Source organism: Musa acuminata, chromosome BXJ2-3 (assembly GCF_036884655.1).
Source record: "Musa acuminata AAA Group cultivar baxijiao chromosome BXJ2-3, Cavendish_Baxijiao_AAA, whole genome shotgun sequence".
Lineage (NCBI taxonomy): Eukaryota > Viridiplantae > Streptophyta > Magnoliopsida > Zingiberales > Musaceae > Musa > Musa acuminata.
The window spans coordinates 34,661,688-34,682,204 of NC_088340.1; the positions used below are offsets into that span (position 1 = coordinate 34,661,688).

At 42.8% G+C, this 20,517-nt stretch overlaps 4 protein-coding genes and 1 non-coding gene across 5 annotated transcripts; 3 read left to right on the top strand and 2 right to left on the bottom strand.

Moving 5' to 3' along the window:
- Window positions 1-3,632: 3,632 nt before the first annotated feature.
- Window positions 3,633-5,274, bottom strand: LOC135606533 (U-box domain-containing protein 4-like). The gene is made up of 2 exons (XM_065097563.1): window positions 4,083-5,274; window positions 3,633-3,981 (listed from the first exon to the last, which is right to left on the bottom strand). The coding sequence occupies exons 1-2, from the start codon at window positions 5,100-5,102 to the stop codon at window positions 3,919-3,921; spliced, it is 1,083 nt and encodes a 360-aa protein (XP_064953635.1). The 5' UTR covers window positions 5,103-5,274; the 3' UTR covers window positions 3,633-3,918.
- Window positions 5,275-5,835: 561 nt separating this feature from the next.
- On the top strand, window positions 5,836-5,907 carry TRNAG-UCC (transfer RNA glycine (anticodon UCC)). Its single transcript has one exon. It is a non-coding gene; the product is annotated as a tRNA-Gly (tRNA).
- A 471-nt stretch (window positions 5,908-6,378) lies between these two features.
- LOC135607873 (mitogen-activated protein kinase kinase kinase 18-like) lies at window positions 6,379-7,698 on the bottom strand. Its single transcript, XM_065100043.1, has one exon. The coding sequence runs from the start codon at window positions 7,615-7,617 to the stop codon at window positions 6,394-6,396; it is 1,224 nt and encodes a 407-aa protein (XP_064956115.1). The 5' UTR covers window positions 7,618-7,698; the 3' UTR covers window positions 6,379-6,393.
- Window positions 7,699-14,847: 7,149 nt separating this feature from the next.
- On the top strand, window positions 14,848-15,917 carry LOC103979416 (uncharacterized). The gene is made up of 4 exons (XM_018823425.2): window positions 14,848-14,968; window positions 15,044-15,235; window positions 15,296-15,478; window positions 15,596-15,917. The coding sequence occupies exons 2-4, from the start codon at window positions 15,047-15,049 to the stop codon at window positions 15,650-15,652; spliced, it is 429 nt and encodes a 142-aa protein (XP_018678970.2). The 5' UTR covers window positions 14,848-14,968; window positions 15,044-15,046; the 3' UTR covers window positions 15,653-15,917.
- Window positions 15,918-16,838: 921 nt separating this feature from the next.
- On the top strand, window positions 16,839-20,232 carry LOC135606534 (UDP-D-apiose/UDP-D-xylose synthase 2-like). Its single transcript, XM_065097565.1, has 9 exons — window positions 16,839-17,260; window positions 17,522-17,614; window positions 17,709-17,816; window positions 18,919-19,033; window positions 19,115-19,248; window positions 19,352-19,453; window positions 19,537-19,629; window positions 19,733-19,868; window positions 19,952-20,232. Exons 1-9 carry the CDS (start codon window positions 16,952-16,954, stop codon window positions 20,065-20,067), a joined length of 1,206 nt encoding a protein of 401 aa, XP_064953637.1. The 5' UTR covers window positions 16,839-16,951; the 3' UTR covers window positions 20,068-20,232.
- The last annotated feature ends 285 nt before the right edge of the window (window positions 20,233-20,517 follow it).

A 20,517-nucleotide genomic window follows, 5' to 3' on the forward strand; every position in this document is an offset into this window, starting at 1 on the left:
GTGCTAATTGGAGACTAAGTTCACTAATTGATCTGCTTATAGATTGTTGGATAGTTTATGATATCTTATTGTCAGACAGTGATTCTGTAGTCCTAGTGGTGTATCTGGTCCTTAGACTTGAGGCATCAAGGATGTCCTATATGAGTACTCCACTCTTTGATACCAGACTTACAGGGTTTGGAAGTTCTAGACCTAGCACAATTGGTCATCAAGAGTAGTAGTCAACCTTACGAGGGCTATTGAGTGTCGATAAAGGATCATCCACTCTCGGTGCCATGAGAAGAATATCACATGTGTTTTTGCTCAGACAAATCCCTAGCTATGATCATTCAGATTTATAGAGAAATAATTCTATGAGAAAATCCAATTAGAGCGAGACTCGAGTAGAAACTGTATAGATCTGATACTATCATGCTCGGTATACAGTCTCATGGGTATTAGATGGATGAGGGATTATATGTACACGGTAATTGAGGATAGATATGTCCAAAGGATTGGATTCCCCTGTATCATTTGAGGACTGTGGCGTGGTGTCATAGTATGTCCGCAGTCGATGAGTCGAGTGAATTATTATGAAGATAATAATTCACTGAGCTAGAAGGAGTTCTGATAGGTATGACTCATGGTCAGCTTGATATTGAGCTTAGAGGGTCACACACATATGGTAGGCGTTACAACGAATAAAGATTTAGATATGAGATATCCGTCAGACCCCTTATTTTGTTGGATATCCAATTAGCCCCTGAATTATTAGATCATATAGATGTGATCAAATAAGAACCAACGAGAGATATTGGATTGACATCCACTAATCTAAGAGGCTTTGGTAATTGGATGAAGATCCAATACACAATAGGGCAGGATCCATTAGGGTTAAATTAACAATGAACCTCTATAAATAAGAGGGAACCAAAGACTCATATGTCAAAGGTTTTCTTAGTTGTCACTTCCTATTCTCTTATTCCCTTCTCCTCCTCACATAGCAGGTTTGAAGATTTGAGGACTGTCGTCGTAGCCCTACTATGTGGATCACCACTAAAGAGGAGGACTCTTGACCTCTTTTATCCTCTCTTATAGATCTGTAGAGATTCATGGATATACGATATACATATGTAATATAACTATCTCATATATGGTCTTCATACAACGACGAACACATCTTTGGAAAATTTAAGGATTTTATTTTCTGTTCTTTTATTACACATATGGTGTCACCCCTAGATTTTCTAATAAATTATTCATTTATTCTCATTAGGGTATAATCATGTTTTAACTTATTTATGTGGATGATTTAATTATTATCAGTAATAAACAAGCAATAATTAATCAATTTATTCAACAACTTGAAAATAAGTTTTCTATCAAGAATATGAGGTCCCTCAACTTTTTTTCTTGGTGTTTAGGCATCCACATGTCAAATGGTCTATTTCTTTCCAAATAGAAATTTATTCATGATCTTCTTAATCATACCAAAATGATTTAAGCTAATATTATTATTATGTCAATATCTACAAGTGTTCCTCTTTCGTTATATAATAGTACTAATCACAGTAATACTACTCAATATCATCAATTTATTGACAATTTATAATATTTAACATTCACTCATCCAGATATTACATACGTAGTAAATAAATAATTTTAATTTATGCATAAGTTTACTTTCAGATAATTATTAAACGTCTTCTTTCATAATTAAAGGGTACTATTAATTATAGCTTATTTATCCGAAAAAGATTCTCCTTTATTCTTTTATGTCTTTTTAGATGTCGATCGGACATATAATAAGAATAATATGATATATACTAGTGCTTATGTCGTATTTCATGATCACAATTTAATCTCTTGAAGTTTTAAAAAATAATACTTTATTATGAGATCTTTTATAAAGGTTGAATATCGAACGATTGCCTCTATAACTATTAAGCTTTGTTGAATTCAATCATTATTATATGTATTAATTATCATATTTTTTGACGCTCTATTTATATGTTATGATAATATTATAGCAACATATCTATGTGCTAATCTTGTACTTCATTCTCAAATGAAGTACATACTTATTGATTTTCACATTATTCATGACAAAATTCAAAATAGTAAGTTACATGTTTCATCCCCCATCAATTTGTAGATACTCTTATCAAGTTTTTGTCTCATTAGTAATTTATTCTGCTTTAGTCCAAGATCAATGCCTTTAATAGGAGTGCTATCTTGAGAAGATATATTAGAAAGAATATTATTGAAAAATAAACCCTGATAAAATTATCATGATCCTCATAATATCTAGATGATATATTATAATAATTTTAAATCATAAAATTTATTATAATATATGATCATGATTCTATCAACAACGATGATCATGATCTCAACATATCTCTTACAATATGAAATGATTTAGATAAATATTTTATATTTATTATTGATTAAAAAACTATATAATTAGTATATTTTATAATCTGTATATAGACTCCTATCGGTGAACAATAAAAATTCAAGTAATCGCCTGCCCAAGTGGGGGCCCACCAACTCGGCTTGCGCGTCAGTTTGGCCGATGACACGTTGCAGGGCTGAGTCTGTCTGGTCGCGGCCGTCGCGGGAGAGGACATCTTCGGACTCAACTCAGCCACGTGCATGTCACGTGATATCATCTTCCTTCCTTCTCGAGTCAGACTGTGCCGTGGAATATTTCTCCATGCACATTTCGTACATAATCATATAAGCATAAGGTTGTTCACAAGCGTCTGAGCAAATAATAACAACGGCGAGTGGTGACTGATACGGTAGCATCCATTCTGCTGAATGTTAATAGTTTTTTAATGTGTGTTCCCTTCTCTAGAAGGTTGTCATTAGGGTTTAAAACTTGTTGATGCCTCCATGTTCCACCCAAAAAAAAGAAAAGTCAAAAGTCAACCAAATGTCGAGGCTTTGCTACCTCGAATGAATTCGATAACTGTTTATAGGAAATTACCTATTAATCGTATGTTGACAGATGATGTGGTCGATATTAGTTGGTAGGGTTTTGTGGATGGATGGATATTTTGACTGCTGTCTTGGATTTCTGATGACTCCTGTGGAAGCTTCTTTTCTTCCTTCTGGTCTTAGGTCTGACATTTTGACCACATTATGCCTACATTTTTTTGTGCATCTAAAATATAAATCAAATTTTATTTCAGCCTCTTATCTTGTAGCGGGGGTCAACAGCTCCTGCTGAAGTCAACTACGGTGGAGAGTTTGGATTGGGTTTAAAGGTCGGTCTAAAGTCAAACGCCTATTAGTTAGTTGGTCTTTCTTGACATCATCAACTGTCAGCCCAGTCTTGGAGTTAACGATTCCATCAAATGAGAAGCTCCCGAGAAAGGAACACAAGATCTTTTAGTAGACTAGACTGATTACCTGCAAATTCTTCCTTTCTCATTGCTGAAACTTACTATTGAGGAAAAATAAAATTATCATATTTCTTTTAATATTATGTTATTATAATTTTAAATCATAAAATTTATGATAATATATTATCATGGATTCTATCGATAAAAATATATTTTAAATCATTAAATAATTTAATAAAAAATTTATATTTATTATTAATTAAAAAATTATATAATTATTCTATCGATAAAATTAAGTCATTGACGACACACATAGAAGTGCAGCTTGCAAGAACGAAACGTATACAATTTAAGGTACACATACATATTACATTTGGTTGACCACAAGAACGAGCATCCATCGCATGATTACACATTGCTGCTTAGAGTCCATCAATATTTTGTTCATTATGCATCTCCTAATCCATAAACAATATAAATAAAAAATTGCTCTTTTGTTTCTCTTCATCGCTTTGGAAAGCTGCGGAAGATCGGGGTCAGGTATTTACATCAGGCCCACCGGCGTTGGAATCGCGCCACGCGTCCATTAGCGGCGTGAGTCGCCTGCCGTCCGCGTCGGTTGCCGTAGCAGTTCGATCAACGCCTCCGCCTGGTTTTATTTCGAATTGTTAATTCCATTTTAAGCAAACGAGAAAACAAAACAATCGACAAGGACGGGGGGAATGGGATCACCGGAAACAGTGAGGTTACCTTCTCCTTGGACTTCTTGGTGGCGGACTGGGAGAGCGCGACGAGCGGGGGAATAGCGCCCTCGTGGGCGGCCATCTTGCGGTAGATGGCGCTCTCCTTGCAGATCTGGAGGAGGGATCGGACGGCAATATCCTTCTGCCGCGACGTGCCCGCCTCCACCATCTCCACTAGCACCGGGATGCCGTCCTCCTCCACCGCCGCTGCCCGGCCCTCCGCCACCTCCACCACCGCGTTCAGCACGTAGGCGGCCTTGTCCACCATGCCGGAATCCGGGTCGGCCATTAGGTCCAGAAGCGACCGCACGATCCCGGCCTCGACGGCCAGGGTCTTGTTCTCGCGTGAGGCGAGGAGGGCGAAGAGGGCGGTGGCGGCGTCCTTCTTCGCGCGGGGCCCGCCGGACTCGAGGAGGGCCACCAAGGGAGGGATGGCGCCGGAGCGGCCGATGGCGGTGCGGAGGTCGTCGAGCTGGGCGAGCCGGAGTAGGGCGCAGGCGGCGTTCTCGCGAGCGACGGGGGTGCCGGTGCTGAGGGCGCGGACGAGGGGGCGGATGGCGCCGGCGCCGGCGATCAGGGTCTTGTTCTCGTCGCAGAGGGAGAGGTTCAGCACGGCGGTGACGCCGTGCTCCTGGAGCTGGGGATCCGGGTGGGAGACCAGCGCGACGAGGGGGCCGACCGCTCCGGCGGCGGCGACACGCAGCCGGTTCTCCGGGTTGTGCTTCGCTAGGAGGCGGAGCTCCATGGCTGCTCGGCGCTGGGACTCGACGGTGGCGGAGGGAGACTCGAGGTCGGAGATGAGCCGGCGCACCACCTCGTGGGAGTAATCAACGGCGTAGGAGACAAGGAGCCGGTGGAGTCCCCCGCCGCCGCCGCCGCCGCCGCCGAAGGAGGAAGACGACGTGGTGGGCGATCCGGAGGAGGTGAACTCGCCGGAGCGGTCACTGTTGCAGTCGCTGAAGGCGCCAGAGGTGTCGCTGTCGTTTCGTCCCATGTACCGATCGCTCGACGGGTTCTCCTTCTCCATTCGATCACGAACCGAAGCCAGTCGACTCGATTCCTTCCCGGTCCAATTCGATTCGCCGGAGAACCAGAGAACGGAAACCCGGCGGGCTCGTCGAAGGATTCTTTGCTTTCCAGACGGGGAACGGAGGGGTGAGGGGGGAGTGCGATTAAAAGGAAGCGGGGATGAGATGCGCACGTGCTTTGCGCGTGCTATGTGCCACGGTCGCCGCCATGCAGAGGAGGGCAACCCGAGTGGCGCTCGGCCGCACGTGGGAAAGGCTCGACGCGTCTGTGGTTGGTTTTCAGTTGGGAATAGAGACGACTGACTCCAACGGATGAGCCCCGGACCTCTTCCTTTACCGCAGTGTTAAGTTATACCCTTACAACAATTAATGTATAATTGCGTTATTTACTGGTCCTGCTATTATCGGTGGGATATTGGAGTCGGTTAAAGTTGGTCAACACTGGGAATCGGTGGTCAAAAAGGGCGCAAGATAAAATCGAGAGGAGCGGAAAAGTAGCATCCAACGAGTTGACCGTATACTGATTCAGACACTTGACTCGAGCCTTTTAACGAGTCTTTCACCTGCTATTTTGTGACACAAATATAATTCAAATAAACCTATAAATTTAGAAAAGAGATAATTCAAATACAGTCATATTGGTTTCTCGTTCCCTGTCATCAACTGCAGGTTAATCTCTCAAGAACATAAACAAAAGGAGATATAGTATCTGGTGCAGGATAGGTCAAATGAGCGTTTGTAGTCCAACGGTTAGGATAATTGCCTTCCAAGCAATAGACCCGGGTTCGACTCCCGGCAAACGCAATTTTTTGATTTCTATTGTTTTCATTCAAAGCGATCTGAGACGTCGTTCATTGCAAGCCCAGCTGGGTTGCTTTAAGATTTGCGCTCCATCCCACGGACTGTTGGTCCAATTGCTCGCCACCTTCCACTCGCCGGTAGCTGACACCGAATACGACCAAATTAGGAACGTCAACCGCAATTTCCACATCTCTCTCTCTCTCTCTCTCTCTCTCTCTCTCTCTCAATGTGAGCATAGCATCGTCGTAGGTGTGGTAGGTTTCCCGTACTTGTTTATTTCCTAGTGGCTTGAGACTTAGGAATGTGCATCATGGCCCTCCATAGCTAATCTTTATTATATCCATATCTTAAACATTGATCTTAATCGCAGGCTTCCACCACTGTAATCGCAAGGTGCTATCGCGCCGCCCACGGAGACTTCACGCATGGTATCTATTTTTGACAGTTGGGCCATTCGATGGCACGCACATGCGGCTCCACTAGATCAGATCAGATGCACATTCGAACACATTCACATATCAAAGCAAGCTGGTCTTTTATTCCCTCTGCTATTTCAACATGGCTTGTATCATTAACATTACAATTCGCTTTAATAATAGCGCGATCACTTGATCCCTCTGTGTGATTCGTGCTGAACACGAATTCCTCGCTGTTGCTCGTGACGCTCACGTCCGTGAAAGCCTCGCTGCCGCGGGTGACCTCGTCGACGCTGCGATCCCTGCCGTCGCTTCGCACCGTCACCCAGTCTTCGCCCCACGTCCAGTTGGGCGTAATGCCAAGCAAGCTCTCCATTCTCTCGGACGCGTCCTCCGCTGGTTGTTCGAGCGACTCCTCGTCTTCTTCCTCCTCCTCCTCCGAGAGCGCCGACCAGAAGCCCTGATCGAGCGTGCTCTTGGGAGAAACCCAGCGGTAATCTAGGGGATTCGAGGTCCAAGACGCAACGAATGGGTGCCGGAGGAGTTGCTCTGCCGACCACCGCTCCCTGGGATCCCTCCTCAGGCACCTGCTCAAGAAGTCATTTCCGTCTTCCGAGAGCCAGCAGGGGAACTCTGGCACGGCCGCCGAGAACGCGATTCGGTGGAGGGCGGAGACGGGGTCCGAGGCGTGCGGCCACGGCGGCTGCCCTGTGGCCATCTCGATGACGGTGCATCCCAGGGCCCAGACGTCCGCCGAGGCACTCTGCTCCTCCCCCCGCGCGACCTCCGGCGCCATGAACATGGGCGTGCCCCTCGGTTGGACGCGTCCTCCGCCATCCTTGTCCTCCTCGTCCGCCCGCCGCGCGCACCCGAAGTCCGCGATCTTCGCCCGCCCGCCGGAGCAAATCAAGACGTTTTGGCTCTTCAGATCACAGTGAACGACGCCGTTCGAGTGGAGGTATGCCAGCCCCCGGAGGAGGTCACACGTGTAGGACCGGATGTTGAGCTCGTCCAGCCGACCGCCCCGCTTCTTGATCTCGTCAGACATGGAGCCCCCAGGAGCGTACTCCATGAAGAGATCGTAGCAGAGGCCAACCTCGAAGCCAAAATAAGAGACGACATATGGCGAATCGAGCGAAGACAGGATCCTCTGCTCCCTCTGCAGGTCCTCGGAGGAGGAAAGCTCCGCGGACTTGACCGCGAAGATCTCGCCGGACGAAAGCGAAGCGGCGACGGAGACGGTGGCGGAGGCTCCCCGGCCTACGATCCGGCCACGGCACCACGCATCAATCGCCATCCTTGTTTAAGCTCGACGCGAGTGAGTGACAGCGAAGGCTCAAACGAAAGCAGAAGAGGGAAGGGGACCGAACAAATGGGAGTCGGCGAGATCGGCACTATATATAAAGGGGGTGGCTTCGTCCGCGTTCACAGAGCCACGTGTCGCAAGTGAAGTCGATGGATAGCCTTCTTTCCAAGCAAATATGAAAGCGTGAACGCATGCTGCATGAGAAACAGCTGACCATCTAACTTTCCAACACACACATCACCTGTTCAACATTAGGTAGCTCTCAATCCTGTTGTTCTCTGTCACTTTTCCTTCTGCCTAAGCCTATCGTGATGAAATGGGCAAAGCATATCACCTTCCTTCTGCCCTTTTTCGCTTCTCTGAGTCTATCCGATCTTTACAGTTGGCTTGTGCCGGTGCCGCCTGGGAAACACATGGACGAGGTGGGGGAAGGGGATCCACCTGGGAATAATACCTGTCCTCTCTGCATGCTTCGGTAAAGGAAGAGAGCACATCCTCCCCGGGAAGGATGATGATGATGATCCAAGTGGCTGGATTTGGCCACGCGTGGCGGTGCCGAAGGCTTCGGAATTAAGCCTGGGAGCTGTCAAACAGACAGCAAGACGCCACCGAATAATAGATCTACGCAGAAAGGAATGGAGGGAGGTGGAGATGGGCAGATGCTGCTGCTGTGGAGCGTCTGCAGCCACATGGTCTGCTAGGTGATCTAAGGAGGAGGATTTGGCGTTACGTCTCATAATTTGGCAATCAGATGCAGGGCTTCTGGGGGTATATTCTCGGCATGATTCATGGCACCATTGCTTCTGCTGCCAACCGTGTTGAGCTTTAGGTGGCCCCATTATTAGCTACAGCAGCAGCAGCAGCAGCAGATCATAACCTTTTTGACTTCACTATGTGTAAGCAATGATGGGAGGCTAAAGCTGTGACCCGAAACAAGCTTCCTGAAAACCTTTCTGAAGTCCCACACATGCATGCACCTCAGTCATCTTCACGACCAGTGTCCTTCGAGGATTCACACTGAGGACCTGTCTCTGGTCATGTCTCACACTACAGCTATCTGACAGTGAGTTGCAAATTCTCCCAATACTTGGAGGTTTATGATGAGACAATGGTCGAACAGCACAAAAAAATCAAAAATATTTATTTGTTGCCGCATGCAAAAGTCACAGCGCCGACACCTGAGAAAGCAATGAAAAGACACGGCCGGAAATATCAGTGTGGCTTCCAAGCTAAGTAATCTCTTCTTCCTTGCAGCAGTTTTTACCTCTCTCTCTCTCCTGCAAAGTAATGGCCGGCAAAGTAAAGTTTTAGTGGCTTTTACATGTAAAAGTTGGTGTTGCAGCTGAGGTCATTCTTTGATGGGGATAGCTGATGCAGATGCAGCACACTCAGTTGTCTTCGCACCACATGCCATTCCATAATGCAATCAAACATAATAGTATATATGTCGTTTAGTCTCATAATATTTAGATTAAATAAGTTAATACGTGAGTTGACCATCGAATTGAGCTTTGCAAATGATAGAAAATTAGTTTATCGAAAAAAGAAGAAAAAAAACATGATTAGAACTTTATTTGCTTTATGCATTTATTTATCTTAGAAATGGATTCATTGGATGTATTGCACGACCGGCCTCGAAATCAAGGCGTGCTTTTAGCTCACAAAAGGAGGTGAGAGTTGACATGACATGGTATGATTTCGATGGTTGCCTACGCCGAATTGATTGGCTTTGAATACTACTCCTGCCTGCAACCTTTGTGTGTGGCAAAGGTGGGTCGAGAATTGGGATAAGTCCACCCACCATGAAGGTTAATTGAGAATTAAGATACGGAATTCAATACCAATATCCATAAATAACATTAGAGTGTAGACAATACTGTCGAGGTTATACTAACAAAAACAATCGATCACAATAGAAGAACAATCAGAATCTTATAATTTATCTTTATAACTTAAGCGTAGGATAGATCGAGTCACAAGCTCATCCCACGATGATCTTTTCATGCTTTATGTGGATGATTCTTATTCTATGTCGAGTTTTATAACCACGATTAGGTTAGATTTTTATTGTACTTCTCATTGGCGATCGATTTTTTAGACTAACAATATTCATCAACGAGTCTACCATTGGCCACTCCCACTCTTCCTCCATTGCCAATCATTGAGGATGGTGATCTTCCATTGTCCCAAAACTATGGTTGCTCCTTTGCTGATCATGACAACAACAGATAGGTCCTCAGATCATGCCAAGTTTCCTGATATGCTCTTAAGAAATCAAATGCTGCCAACAACACCGTCTCTTTCTACTGTCCTTACTAACCAATCTACAGAAAAAGTGGAGCCAACTGTTGTGGATTTCGACATCTCGTCAGCTCTACTTTCTCGAGAAGTCCACTACACCCCTTCGTTGTCTACCCATGAGAAGAACCGATCTCACTATGTGGAGATCCCTCTCCTCTCCATCGCTAACATCACGAGTCAGTCAACCATAATTTGCCCCACTAATGCTATGTAGTTCCCCCTTTTTCTCTGTAGTTAACACCGCTTCTTCCTCTTCATCTCCTTTAGTGCCTCTTCAAAACCTAATGCCTTCTCCATCTCTTTCTTGGATGGACGTCGAAGCCTCGACGTCACCATTTCTTTCCTCCAGCAATGCTTCGTCCCATTCATTCTCCTATTGATCTTCCTCTTCCTCATGCCAATCCTAAAGGCAAGGATCCCATGGTCATGCAAGATTCGCCTTCGTTCAATGGTCTCCTTCAAGTCAACAACAAATGAGACTTTATTTCAGCAGACGAGGTGTTGAAGTGGAATAGGATTTCCACCTGTCGTGGTGCCCACAAGAAATGTGGGTCCAACATCTCTCATCTTTGATTAGAATCACTTTATACACACACACACACACTCTCTCTCTCTCTCTCTCTTCTAGAAACACACATGCATGATGAAGCCAATCCAACATGGTGGTCTATTGGTAGCCTGAAGATTAGAATATCATCAAAATGTCAATCATCTATAAGAACAAACAAAGCATACATTTTACTACTTAAACTTCTGGTAAGCCCCTTTAGCTTTTCTCAATTATCTTTGCACATTCCTTTCCTATAACAAGCTTCTAATATCCAAAATCAAATTATAGACAAATCAAACTATTATGATTTCTCTCATTTCCATTGTCTCTGACTTGATCTATGATAATTCTTGTCACTAAAATCTCTCTCTGTTGATTTTATGATGGTACTTAAGTTTGGAGTCTCCACTCTTTTAGCATCCTCCAAAAAGCATTTATAGATACCTAAAAGAGGAGACCACCTACCAAGAGGACAGATGAGATGGCTAGAAAGTAGTTTGTAATCTTAATATTCTTCTAAAAATTAAAATTTTCTTGTGAAAACAATTTTAGAATCAATCACCTTTCTACATTGCTGATTTATCTATATTTCTCCATTGTTAAATTGATGTTTGTCACATTTGTCATCTCCAAGAGAACTCCTCTCCCATATTCTTTAATTGTGAGTTTGTCAAATCTTTTTGGATTCTTATTCAACGCCATCTTGTGGTAACTTTTCAAGTGATGCCCAATTGGCGGAAAGGTGTTTGGCTTTAAAAAGGTAGCGACACAGATAAAGTTTCCTCTTCTTTGCTTGTGTCCACTATCAACACTTCATCTAATTAGGGTTCCTTTGGAAGAATAAACATAATTATAGATTCAACAACCGTGCATCCAATGAGTCCTTTTTTGATTCAAGTTCTTTTGCATGTTTTGAATTCTACTTTGCCAATAGTGATAAGAGTCGCAATTGCATGTATACTGAATGTTGTGTTATTTTGGATGGTTTTCGCTTGGCAAAACAAGTTTGTCTTTCCAACTTTGTGATAAAATCTGACTCTATGGAGTCCATCAACATACTTAATCGTTCCTCGCCTTCTCGTCGGTCGCTTAAGAATCTTTGTAACGACATTCTGCGAGTTCTGTCAATGTACTTGGATTGTTCATATCAATCGTTCAAGAAATACTTTCGTTCATAATCTCAGAAAGAATGGGGCAGTAGCGAGGTTGAAGGAACACATGACTATGCAGCTATGGGTACACGAAAGGCATGTGTTTTGTATGAGGCTTAGACGACAGCAACATGAGAATTGGATGGAGCTACAGGTCCAAAACTGGAGGAAGGTGACCAGGTTTTGTAGTTGAAGCCAATGGAGGAGCCGAATCCAAGCAGCAGCAGTTTTCGCATCTTAAATCGTAAGGCATCCCAAAACATATATTTGAATGGAACATAAATTTTATGCCCTTATTATTGATTTCTCCTATGACAAGTTCAATAATGATTATAAATTATAGTTGATAAACTTTTAATTGAGTGACCAGTAATCCCAAGAGCCTAAGTTATTAGGAAAATATCCAATATATCTATAAGCTCCAACATTTATCCAATTGTTATGTACCTTTATGTCGTGGCGTACGAATTGATACAGCTTAGTCCTATCTATCTCGAAAGCACAAGGTTACTCAAGTGCATTCTTATGGGAGGAGGCTAGAGAAACAAGATCGGGTCAAGGGGTTCGCTCTCGGGGATCCTGAGGGGGGTTTTGAGCCGTCTCGCCTATGTTGTGTTTCTACTTGATAGATCGACATCGAGAGGGAGAATTCCCGACTCGAGCACTTTGATATTTATGTTAGCGAGTGATTTTCTTTGTAGTGTAAAGAGTTTGATCCCCTTCTCTGGGTTAGAGGACCGACTTTTATACCTATGGAGCCGACCTGAAGGTGCACAGATCGTTGGCCTATTTGGCACGACGGTGCGAACGTTTGACTCGTATGTTTTTGATAGTGCAAGTCGACCTGTGCAGACTTCTACTGCATATCGTCGACATGTCGGTTCAAACAATGTGGAGTTGGTCATGCGTCGTCTGCCAGATCGACCTCTCTCCCCATCGAACACATATTATGTCATTCCACGTCAGCTTCTTAGTGGTTGCCAGGTGTCGCTCTACATTTGGTGCGGGGATATTCCCTATCACCAATACATTTATAAGTTTTAACATTTAATTTTGGAACTTATACATGCCTTACTTTCAAAAAAATAGAGATTATTCCAAATGATGCATATTGAATAAAAAAATAATATCTAAACCAATAAAATAATGAATTATTGTATCATTGCTTCCGTAACCAAAAACTTGTATTGCCATGAAATCAAATAGAACACAAATGTCTGTACATTGTTTTCCTTGAAATCGTGGTTGATATGAAGATATTAGCATTACGTCGTCCTCTTGTATTGTTGAGGTAGGAGAAACCCATAATTTCATCCCATTATGTATGTGTGTGTGTGTGTTTCTGTTGTGTTCGATGAATTGCTTCCAACCATTTGACAGATGGAGCATGAGAAGATGTTGGAGAAGGTGGAGTTCTTCTCCGAGCACGGCGATTTCCTGAAAGGCACACCGATCGAGAGCACAGCAGCATCAGCAGCGCCTCCTTCTTGTTGCCCTTTCATTTAGTAGACAGCAACGAAGGCGCAAACAGCTCAAGTCTGCAGTTGTTGTCATGAATCGTGTCGAGTATGGGATTGCATGCGTCTGCTTAGTATCAGTTGTCGAGTCGGCGAGGTCAGGTGTCAAATAAAAGTCAACGGACTCAAAGTCATTCCTCTAAATACAAACATACCGTCATACACAGTAAAATAAAATAGAATCATAATAAAATATAATATCAAAATTTAGGTGAAAATTTCCTCCAAAAATAAAAATCACATAATAAACCAGAGAAAATCTATTATGAAAATAATGAATATACAAATCTCAAAATCTATTACCCAAAGCATAAACAACAATCACAAGAGAATAACTGAGATATAAGGAATATATCACTATACATAATATCTAAAATCTTCCCAAGTAATTATAGTAAGAAAGTTATAGATATGATCTAACTTGAGATGAGAATACTATCTAGATGATTGAAAATAATCTTTCCGTATTATCTTTGTTTGCTACAGTTTTCTACCTTTATTTTGATAGTCACCACACCCCCCTTATTAGATCTAGGTTTAAGTTAAAAGAGAGATAAGCTATGGACTGTTAAAGCCCACTATATGCTGAACTAGTATCAGCCCAACATATGCATGTAAGTGGATTTGTTAATTTGGTGATGGATATGATTTCTAACTTTCATATTTTTTATAGTAGTCGATGCGCTTATACCCACCTCTATCCTCACAAATTGGTGGGGATATTATTTCTTTATTTGTTATTATTGTTGGATAAACTTGGCTTCAGATACTAAGTTAGACTTTTGATTTAGGAGGTAGAGAGAATTTGATCTTTTAATTGTCCTTGGGCGGGGACAAATTATAATAATTTGTTTCAATCTAAGATATAAATAGAGACAAAGATAATATTTCTAAAAAAATTCAAAATAAAAATAAATAAATAGGAAAATATTCATCATAACAAAAAAAATATTTTTTATTTTGATTATAATGACATGACGTATTGGTGGCATGACTATCACGTGTCGAGTTAGATGATTATTTTTTATATTATTATTAAAAGTAAATTATTCTAAGTGCATATACATAAATCTATTCTTAACTTTGTGTGTAAATAAATTCTTACACACATTTAGATAAGATCCATGCATGCATTAGGTCCCAAATCCATGAACAGAAAAGCTATAAATAGATAGCTGAGTCTTCCTTACAGCCATGATCACCTTTGAAGTTGTACCAAATCTACGTTTGTATGGCAAAACTACAGTAGCCTATTGAACTTAAGTCTCTCTCTCTCTCTCTCTCTCTCTCTCTCTCTCTCCCTCTCTCTCCCTCCATTATTATTTATACATGCTGTGAGTCAGTGAGAGACTGACTGCGTCGACCTCATCAATTCAAAGGGAGGGTCGAGGTTTCACGTGACCGTGCATGGCGACCGAGGTAAAGAATGGTTCGCCAATGGGTGGCCCCTCCTTGACCTAACTGGAGAACCGAGCAGATGGCCAAAACGTCAACACCGTGGCCACCGATGCTCGAGTAGTCCTACTCTCTCTCTCTCTCTCTCTCTCTCGGAGTGTGCAAAAGATCCATGACTGTTGGCCTTGGGAAAAGGCAGTCGAGCAAGAGAACCGGCCGTCTTTGGTGGCAATCAGTGACCTTCTTACCTCCCCTAATAAAGAAGCCAAACCACTTCATGGCTTGTCCTTCTCATAAAGACCTCTCCCTACTCCTACTACTATTACTTCTCCATTCATCTCTCTCTCTCTCTCTCTCTCTCTCTCTCTTATATAACCACTATTGCTTCCACATTTCCTTCACCACTGCTCGCAGTTTTGCTGCTACCGGTAAGTTATAATGCGAGAGGTTTTTTGTTGTAGACTGAAGCTTGGTCTGATGTTTGTGTTTAGTTGTGGTTACAGAGCATGACGAAGAGTCACCAATTTCCAGCGTTTGGGTGTTGGGATCACTGCGACGAGCTCCCCATCACCCAGTACTTCGAGTCAGCAGTGCAGGCTGGGTTGATCGGACGGCATTACTTTGGCGAGGATGGCGATCTCTTTAAAGTGTCAACACAAGTGAGACCAGCTTACCATCACCACCACCACAGAAAGGTACGCACTCATCACCCTAATCTTTTCAGCTTTCAACCAGGTCTTACCATGCGGTTTTAGGTCAAGAAGGGCGGTCATGGAGGAGGAGAGAAGCACCTCGGGAAAGAACAGCAGATGAAGCAAGAAAGAGCCAGTGATTTGACACTCCAAACCGCCCCAAGAAGGCCTAGAAGAGCTCCCAAGGCTGTAGATGAGGACCTGTACAAGATCCCACCTGAACTACTCCACCAAAAGCCCAAAAGGGTATCACTATCGCTCACTCCCATGCCTGCCTCCCATACGCAGATCTTATTTATTCCAGTATATATATAAAAACATACATATGTATAGACCAAATACCTGTTGATATGATGTTTGCAGAAGAGATTGTTGAAGACTCTGTGGTCAGGATGTATGGGACTCAACAGCGTTGCCTGAGGAGATGGAAGTACTCATGGCTTACACAAGCTTCGGCATCAAATGAGATCTTAATTTTTGTACTTTAGTTTCTCCTGCCGTCTTTTCCTCCTCTCCACCAATGTGATGTGATGTATCATTCAAACACCATCAAGAAACATTTACAGCTTGTTTACAGCATAAACCTTGGATTTCTTCTCTGTAGCTGGGCTTCTACAAGTTAAAGAAGAGATATAGGTAGCTCCTCAGTCGAACGTGCTGAGAGAGGCACCTTATTTTGTTGTTCCGTGCATATGACTCTCATAACTCACTGCACTCGAGTTCCACAGAAGCATCTTTACCCGTGTCAGGAATTCAAGGCAAATGTGCTGTGTAGCTTCGAGGAGGCCCAGAAAAAGATTCTACAGCTTGCACTTATGGCAGCCTTTGACAGTCAAAACACTCGAAAGAGGCATGCATTTACTTTGATTTATATCTGTTCTCTGCTTCACACCTTCCCCTTCCGTGATAACCTCTGATCGTCTTCTAGCTTTACCCCAAAGGATGTTAGGCTTTTTCTGCCCCGGTAAAGGATGTTAGGCGTTTGAATTCACTGCTCTGTGGACTTCTCCTTGGGATTATGCCATCTTCTCCGTCTTTGTTCTTCTTGAAGCTAAGATGGCATATTATATTTCTTCATCCTATGTTTAAGAAAGAGAATATGTATCACATCCTTCGTCTCTACTGATACATCATTTGGATTCCAACTATGTCTCCACCATGGAGTAGTCGTATAGGAGATCACTTGGATTCAGTATCAAATCTCATATAAGTATTCAGAGTGCATCTATTCATTAAAAATTCATTTTATTTATTTGTTTATAGAATTCGGACAATTTTCCTCGTTTCTCTTTTTTCTCTAATATGTTTTCCGCTTTAAAATTATAGAATTAAATAATTAAAATGGCCTAAAATTTCCTCTATTTTTTAATAAAAATTAAAGAATAATTCGTTGATATATTTAATAAATCATAAAAATGAAAAATATGCCCTCACTAATCATTCAATTCATATTTTAATTTTTAAGGATCATACACATAAAAAAATAAATGATTGTCCAAATAAACCTTTTTGTTGATGTTTGTGAGAGGTAGTTGGGGAAGCACCGACTTTTACGTCCATCCCTAACACCGCAACAGCGGTGGGTATTTAAACTCCCCCCTCCTCTTGTGGGCTCCCCAAACCTTCCACTCCCTCCGCTCTTCCTCTCGTCGATTCTTTCTTCTTCTTGTTCGAATCCCTTGCGCAGATTGAAAGCGAGGCTGTTGAGGGGACCCGACGATGGCAGCGGCTGCGAGGCTGGATCTCGACGGCAACCCGATCAAGCCGATGACGATCTGCTTGATCGGGGCCGGGGGGTTCATCGGATCCCACCTCTGCGAGAAGCTGATGGCCGAGACGCCGCACACGGTGCTGGCCGTGGACGTCTACAACGACAAGATTAAGCACCTCCTCGACCCCCCGCCGCCACCGCCGCCCGCGGACGGCGGGCAGCAGGCCCGCAACCCCTGGGACGGCCGCATCGAGTTCCACCGCCTCAACATCAAGCACGACTCCAGGCTCGAGGGTCTCATCAAGATGTCCGATGTGGTTCGTCCTCCCCCTCCCCGCCCCCGCCAACCGCCACGCCCCTAATCTTTCTTCGGATCTCTGGCACTCCGTTCTATATGATTCTTGCGGATCGGCATTTTCTTTTACAGTCTCTCTGCTTTCTTCTGCGCATCTTTTCTTTTGATTCGCAGCAACTTTTTGCTTTCTTGGTGAACCGTCGTGTAATGGATTGAGCGGCTCTGCGTCTGTTATCGCGTTTTATTGTCTCACAAGGAATTCTGATAGCTGTTCGCTTTACAGACGATCAATCTGGCGGCAATCTGCACCCCGGCGGATTACAACACCCGTCCATTAGACACCATCTACAGCAATTTCATTGACGCTCTCCCAGTTGTATGTTTCGGGGTTACCTGCCCTCCTCTTCTTTTTTGGCTTTCCTGCACTTCTTTCTTCATCTGTGTGAAATCTTGGGGACGTGGCTGTGCAGGTCAGGTATTGTTCGGAGAACAACAAGCGCCTCATTCATTTCTCCACCTGTGAAGTGTATGGGAAAACACTAGGGAGCTACCTGCCAAAGGATCATCCTCTGAGAAAGGTGCCTGTTGCGTCCCTTTGACTTCCTGCATCTAAACGAACAGATGATTATGTGAATGCTCATGAGGACCTGTCTAATTAGATTAAATGATCACAATTTGATTGCGTTCAAAATACTTCTGATCTAACCACCTGTGGGTAATGTTCGCTTTTGCATCAAAATGACTTCATGTTCTACCTGAAACTAAGGCATTATACACCGTAACCAAACAGTAATGACACAAAGGTGTCTTCTTTTTAGCTCATAATTTCATTGACATTTAGAATGGCATAAAACATAGAAAATAATCAGATAATCTTTCGCTGAGGTGAGATTATACATGACTACAACATAATATATACGTGTAATATGATATTTTATTAACCGTGAGTGCATACTTCATTCTGTATAGTTATGAGAACCACAGAATTATTGGATCAAATGTGCTAATAAATCGGAATAAACTGATATTTCTTACAATTTTATTTCAATGTTAAAAATGAGTTAACTATGTTAACTATGCATCATTCACACCAGTAGCTACTTTTGCTATGTCCTCTCTCAAAAGTGAGCTGCGTGGTATGTCTCCCTTGGTCGCAATGTTGAGCACAAGCCATGATATGTTCCCTGAATTTTTGTACTTATACATTGCCTAATAGGTTCATAGCAGTGGAATACATTATACATGTTTGGAGGATGTGGTGACCCTTAGTCTCACGTATGTTTAGTCATCCTGTGTTTATTCTTCATCATGAATCATCACTTTAATATCATTTTTGAGGCTTAAAGATAATGAACTATGCAAGGAGCATTATAATTTGCAATAGATTTATGTGCACTGAACCGCAGTTTTCAAAGCTCCAATGTAGTTGGACTTCCATGTGCTTTAAAGAGACAAAAATTGTGGCTTGAAATTAACTCTCTTGATGACTTTGTTTCATGATTTTTATATCTGGTCATTTTTATTAGTAACCTACCTGCTTAAGGAAACAATTGGTTCTTCATGGTTATCAGACATGGATGTTCCGATTGAGTTATCTTCTACATGATAAGTCATGTCTATGTTGTACTAGTATTGTTTCTTCTTTTCATTCCCGTAACCAGAACTTGCATGATCGTAAAGGAATCAGAATTCTATGTTCTAAAAGAAGATGCTTCACCATGCATTTTTGGTTCGGTCGAGAAGCAGAGATGGTCTTATGCGTGTGCCAAGCAACTTATCGAGAGACTGATTTATGGTGTGTTTACTTACTTGTCTGTTTGGATGTAACAAAACTATACTATTCCCTGTTCTTACATTTTATTTGGACCATCTAAAGCTGAGGGTGCGGAAAATGGCCTTGAGTTCACCATCGTGAGACCTTTCAATTGGATTGGACCAAGGATGGACTTCATTCCTGGAATTGATGGTCCTAGCGAGGGTGTTCCTAGGGTTTTGGCATGCTTCAGCAATGTATGTATCATAATTTCTCTTATGTTGCATCAGAAAATATTTCTCTTATGTATCATAATTTCCGTTGCTTCTTTTTTTTCTTGTTTGTCTTAATGTGATGCAGAATCTCCTGCGCCGTGAGCCTCTAAAACTTGTCGACGGTGGCCAATCCCAAAGGACATTTGTCTACATCAAGGATGCCATAGAAGCAGTTCTCCTGATGATTGTCTGTATCAATCTCTCTCTTCTTTTGTGTCTCTTTCTTACCTTCTGCAACGAAACAAATAAAACTGTTCTCTTCTCTCTCAGGAAAATCCTGCTCGAGCTAATGGCCACATATTTAATGTGGGAAATCCTAACAATGAAGTCACCATAAAGCAACTTGCTGAAATCATGGTACAGGTGAGTGTTGGCACTCGGCGAACACATACATATACGTTTGACATTGCTAGATGCAGAGATCCTTGCCCAACTTTCCTATGCTATTTTGTCTTCTTCCATGCAGGTATATTCAAAAGTATCAGGGGAGCCTCCTTTGGAGGCGGCTACGATCGATGTGAGTTCTAAGCAGTTCTACGGTGAAGGATACGACGACAGCGATAAGCGAATTCCCGACATGACCATAATCAATAAACAACTTGGTATGACCAATTTACATTGAACGGTTGATCCGTTCCCTCTTGAACTCGTAAGAGGTATAGTTGATGATGTTTTCTGAGTGTAGGCTGGAATCCCAAGACATCCCTGTGGGACTTGCTCGACTCGACGCTGGCCTATCAGCACAGAACATATGCGGAAGCTGTCAGAATGGCAATGGTGAAACCCGTAGCGTCCAGCTAGATTCATGCAATGCATTGCGGGGAATCATCATCTCTGATTCAATTCTTTTTAAAGCTCTCATATATATATACACGTTATACTTACTAGCACGTCGCCTAACTGTTTGACCCGTAATTTTCTCCCCGTTGTGGAGAAATTATTTAGGAAGCTGCAACAATTGCTGTAATATTCAGGTCTCATCAGACGTTAATTCCTCTATTTGCAAGTAGTACTTCATTGCAGCAGCATCAGTATTCCTTCCTTCCTGCTGCATCTTTGCTGTGTCAACCATAAGCCCCGAGTTCGCGATCCCAATCGTGCAAGTTTAACTAATGATTGATTCGGCACGTCGTTTGCCTGATTGCAACGAGACGGCGGTTTCAAGCCTCACCCATCCAGGTGATGTGGATGGTCACCGGTTACTGTTATAGCGTTCAGCCACTGGAAGTTCTCGTTTATGATCACAACGAT

Bases quoted from the DNA above. Each gene is read 5' to 3' on its own strand.
- LOC135606533 (XM_065097563.1), bottom strand. From the start codon at position 5,102: ATGGAGAAGGAGAACCCGTCGAGCGATCGGTACATGGGACGAAACGAC. The intron at 3,982-4,082 runs GTAACCTCACTG...AAATAAAACCAG, and splicing joins CCAAGAAGTCCAAGGAGAAG to GCGGAGGCGTTGATCGAACT.
- LOC135607873 (XM_065100043.1), bottom strand. From the start codon at position 7,617: ATGGCGATTGATGCGTGGTGCCGTGGCCGGATCGTAGGCCGGGGAGCC.
- LOC103979416 (XM_018823425.2), top strand. From the start codon at position 15,047: ATGACGAAGAGTCACCAATTTCCAGCGTTTGGGTGTTGGGATCACTGC. The intron at 15,236-15,295 runs GTACGCACTCAT...ATGCGGTTTTAG, and splicing joins ATCACCACCACCACAGAAAG to GTCAAGAAGGGCGGTCATGG. The intron at 15,479-15,595 runs GTATCACTATCG...TGATGTTTGCAG, and splicing joins TCCACCAAAAGCCCAAAAGG to AAGAGATTGTTGAAGACTCT.
- LOC135606534 (XM_065097565.1), top strand. From the start codon at position 16,952: ATGGCAGCGGCTGCGAGGCTGGATCTCGACGGCAACCCGATCAAGCCG. The intron at 17,261-17,521 runs GTTCGTCCTCCC...TTCGCTTTACAG, and splicing joins TCATCAAGATGTCCGATGTG to ACGATCAATCTGGCGGCAAT. The intron at 19,454-19,536 runs GTCTGTATCAAT...CTTCTCTCTCAG, and splicing joins AAGCAGTTCTCCTGATGATT to GAAAATCCTGCTCGAGCTAA.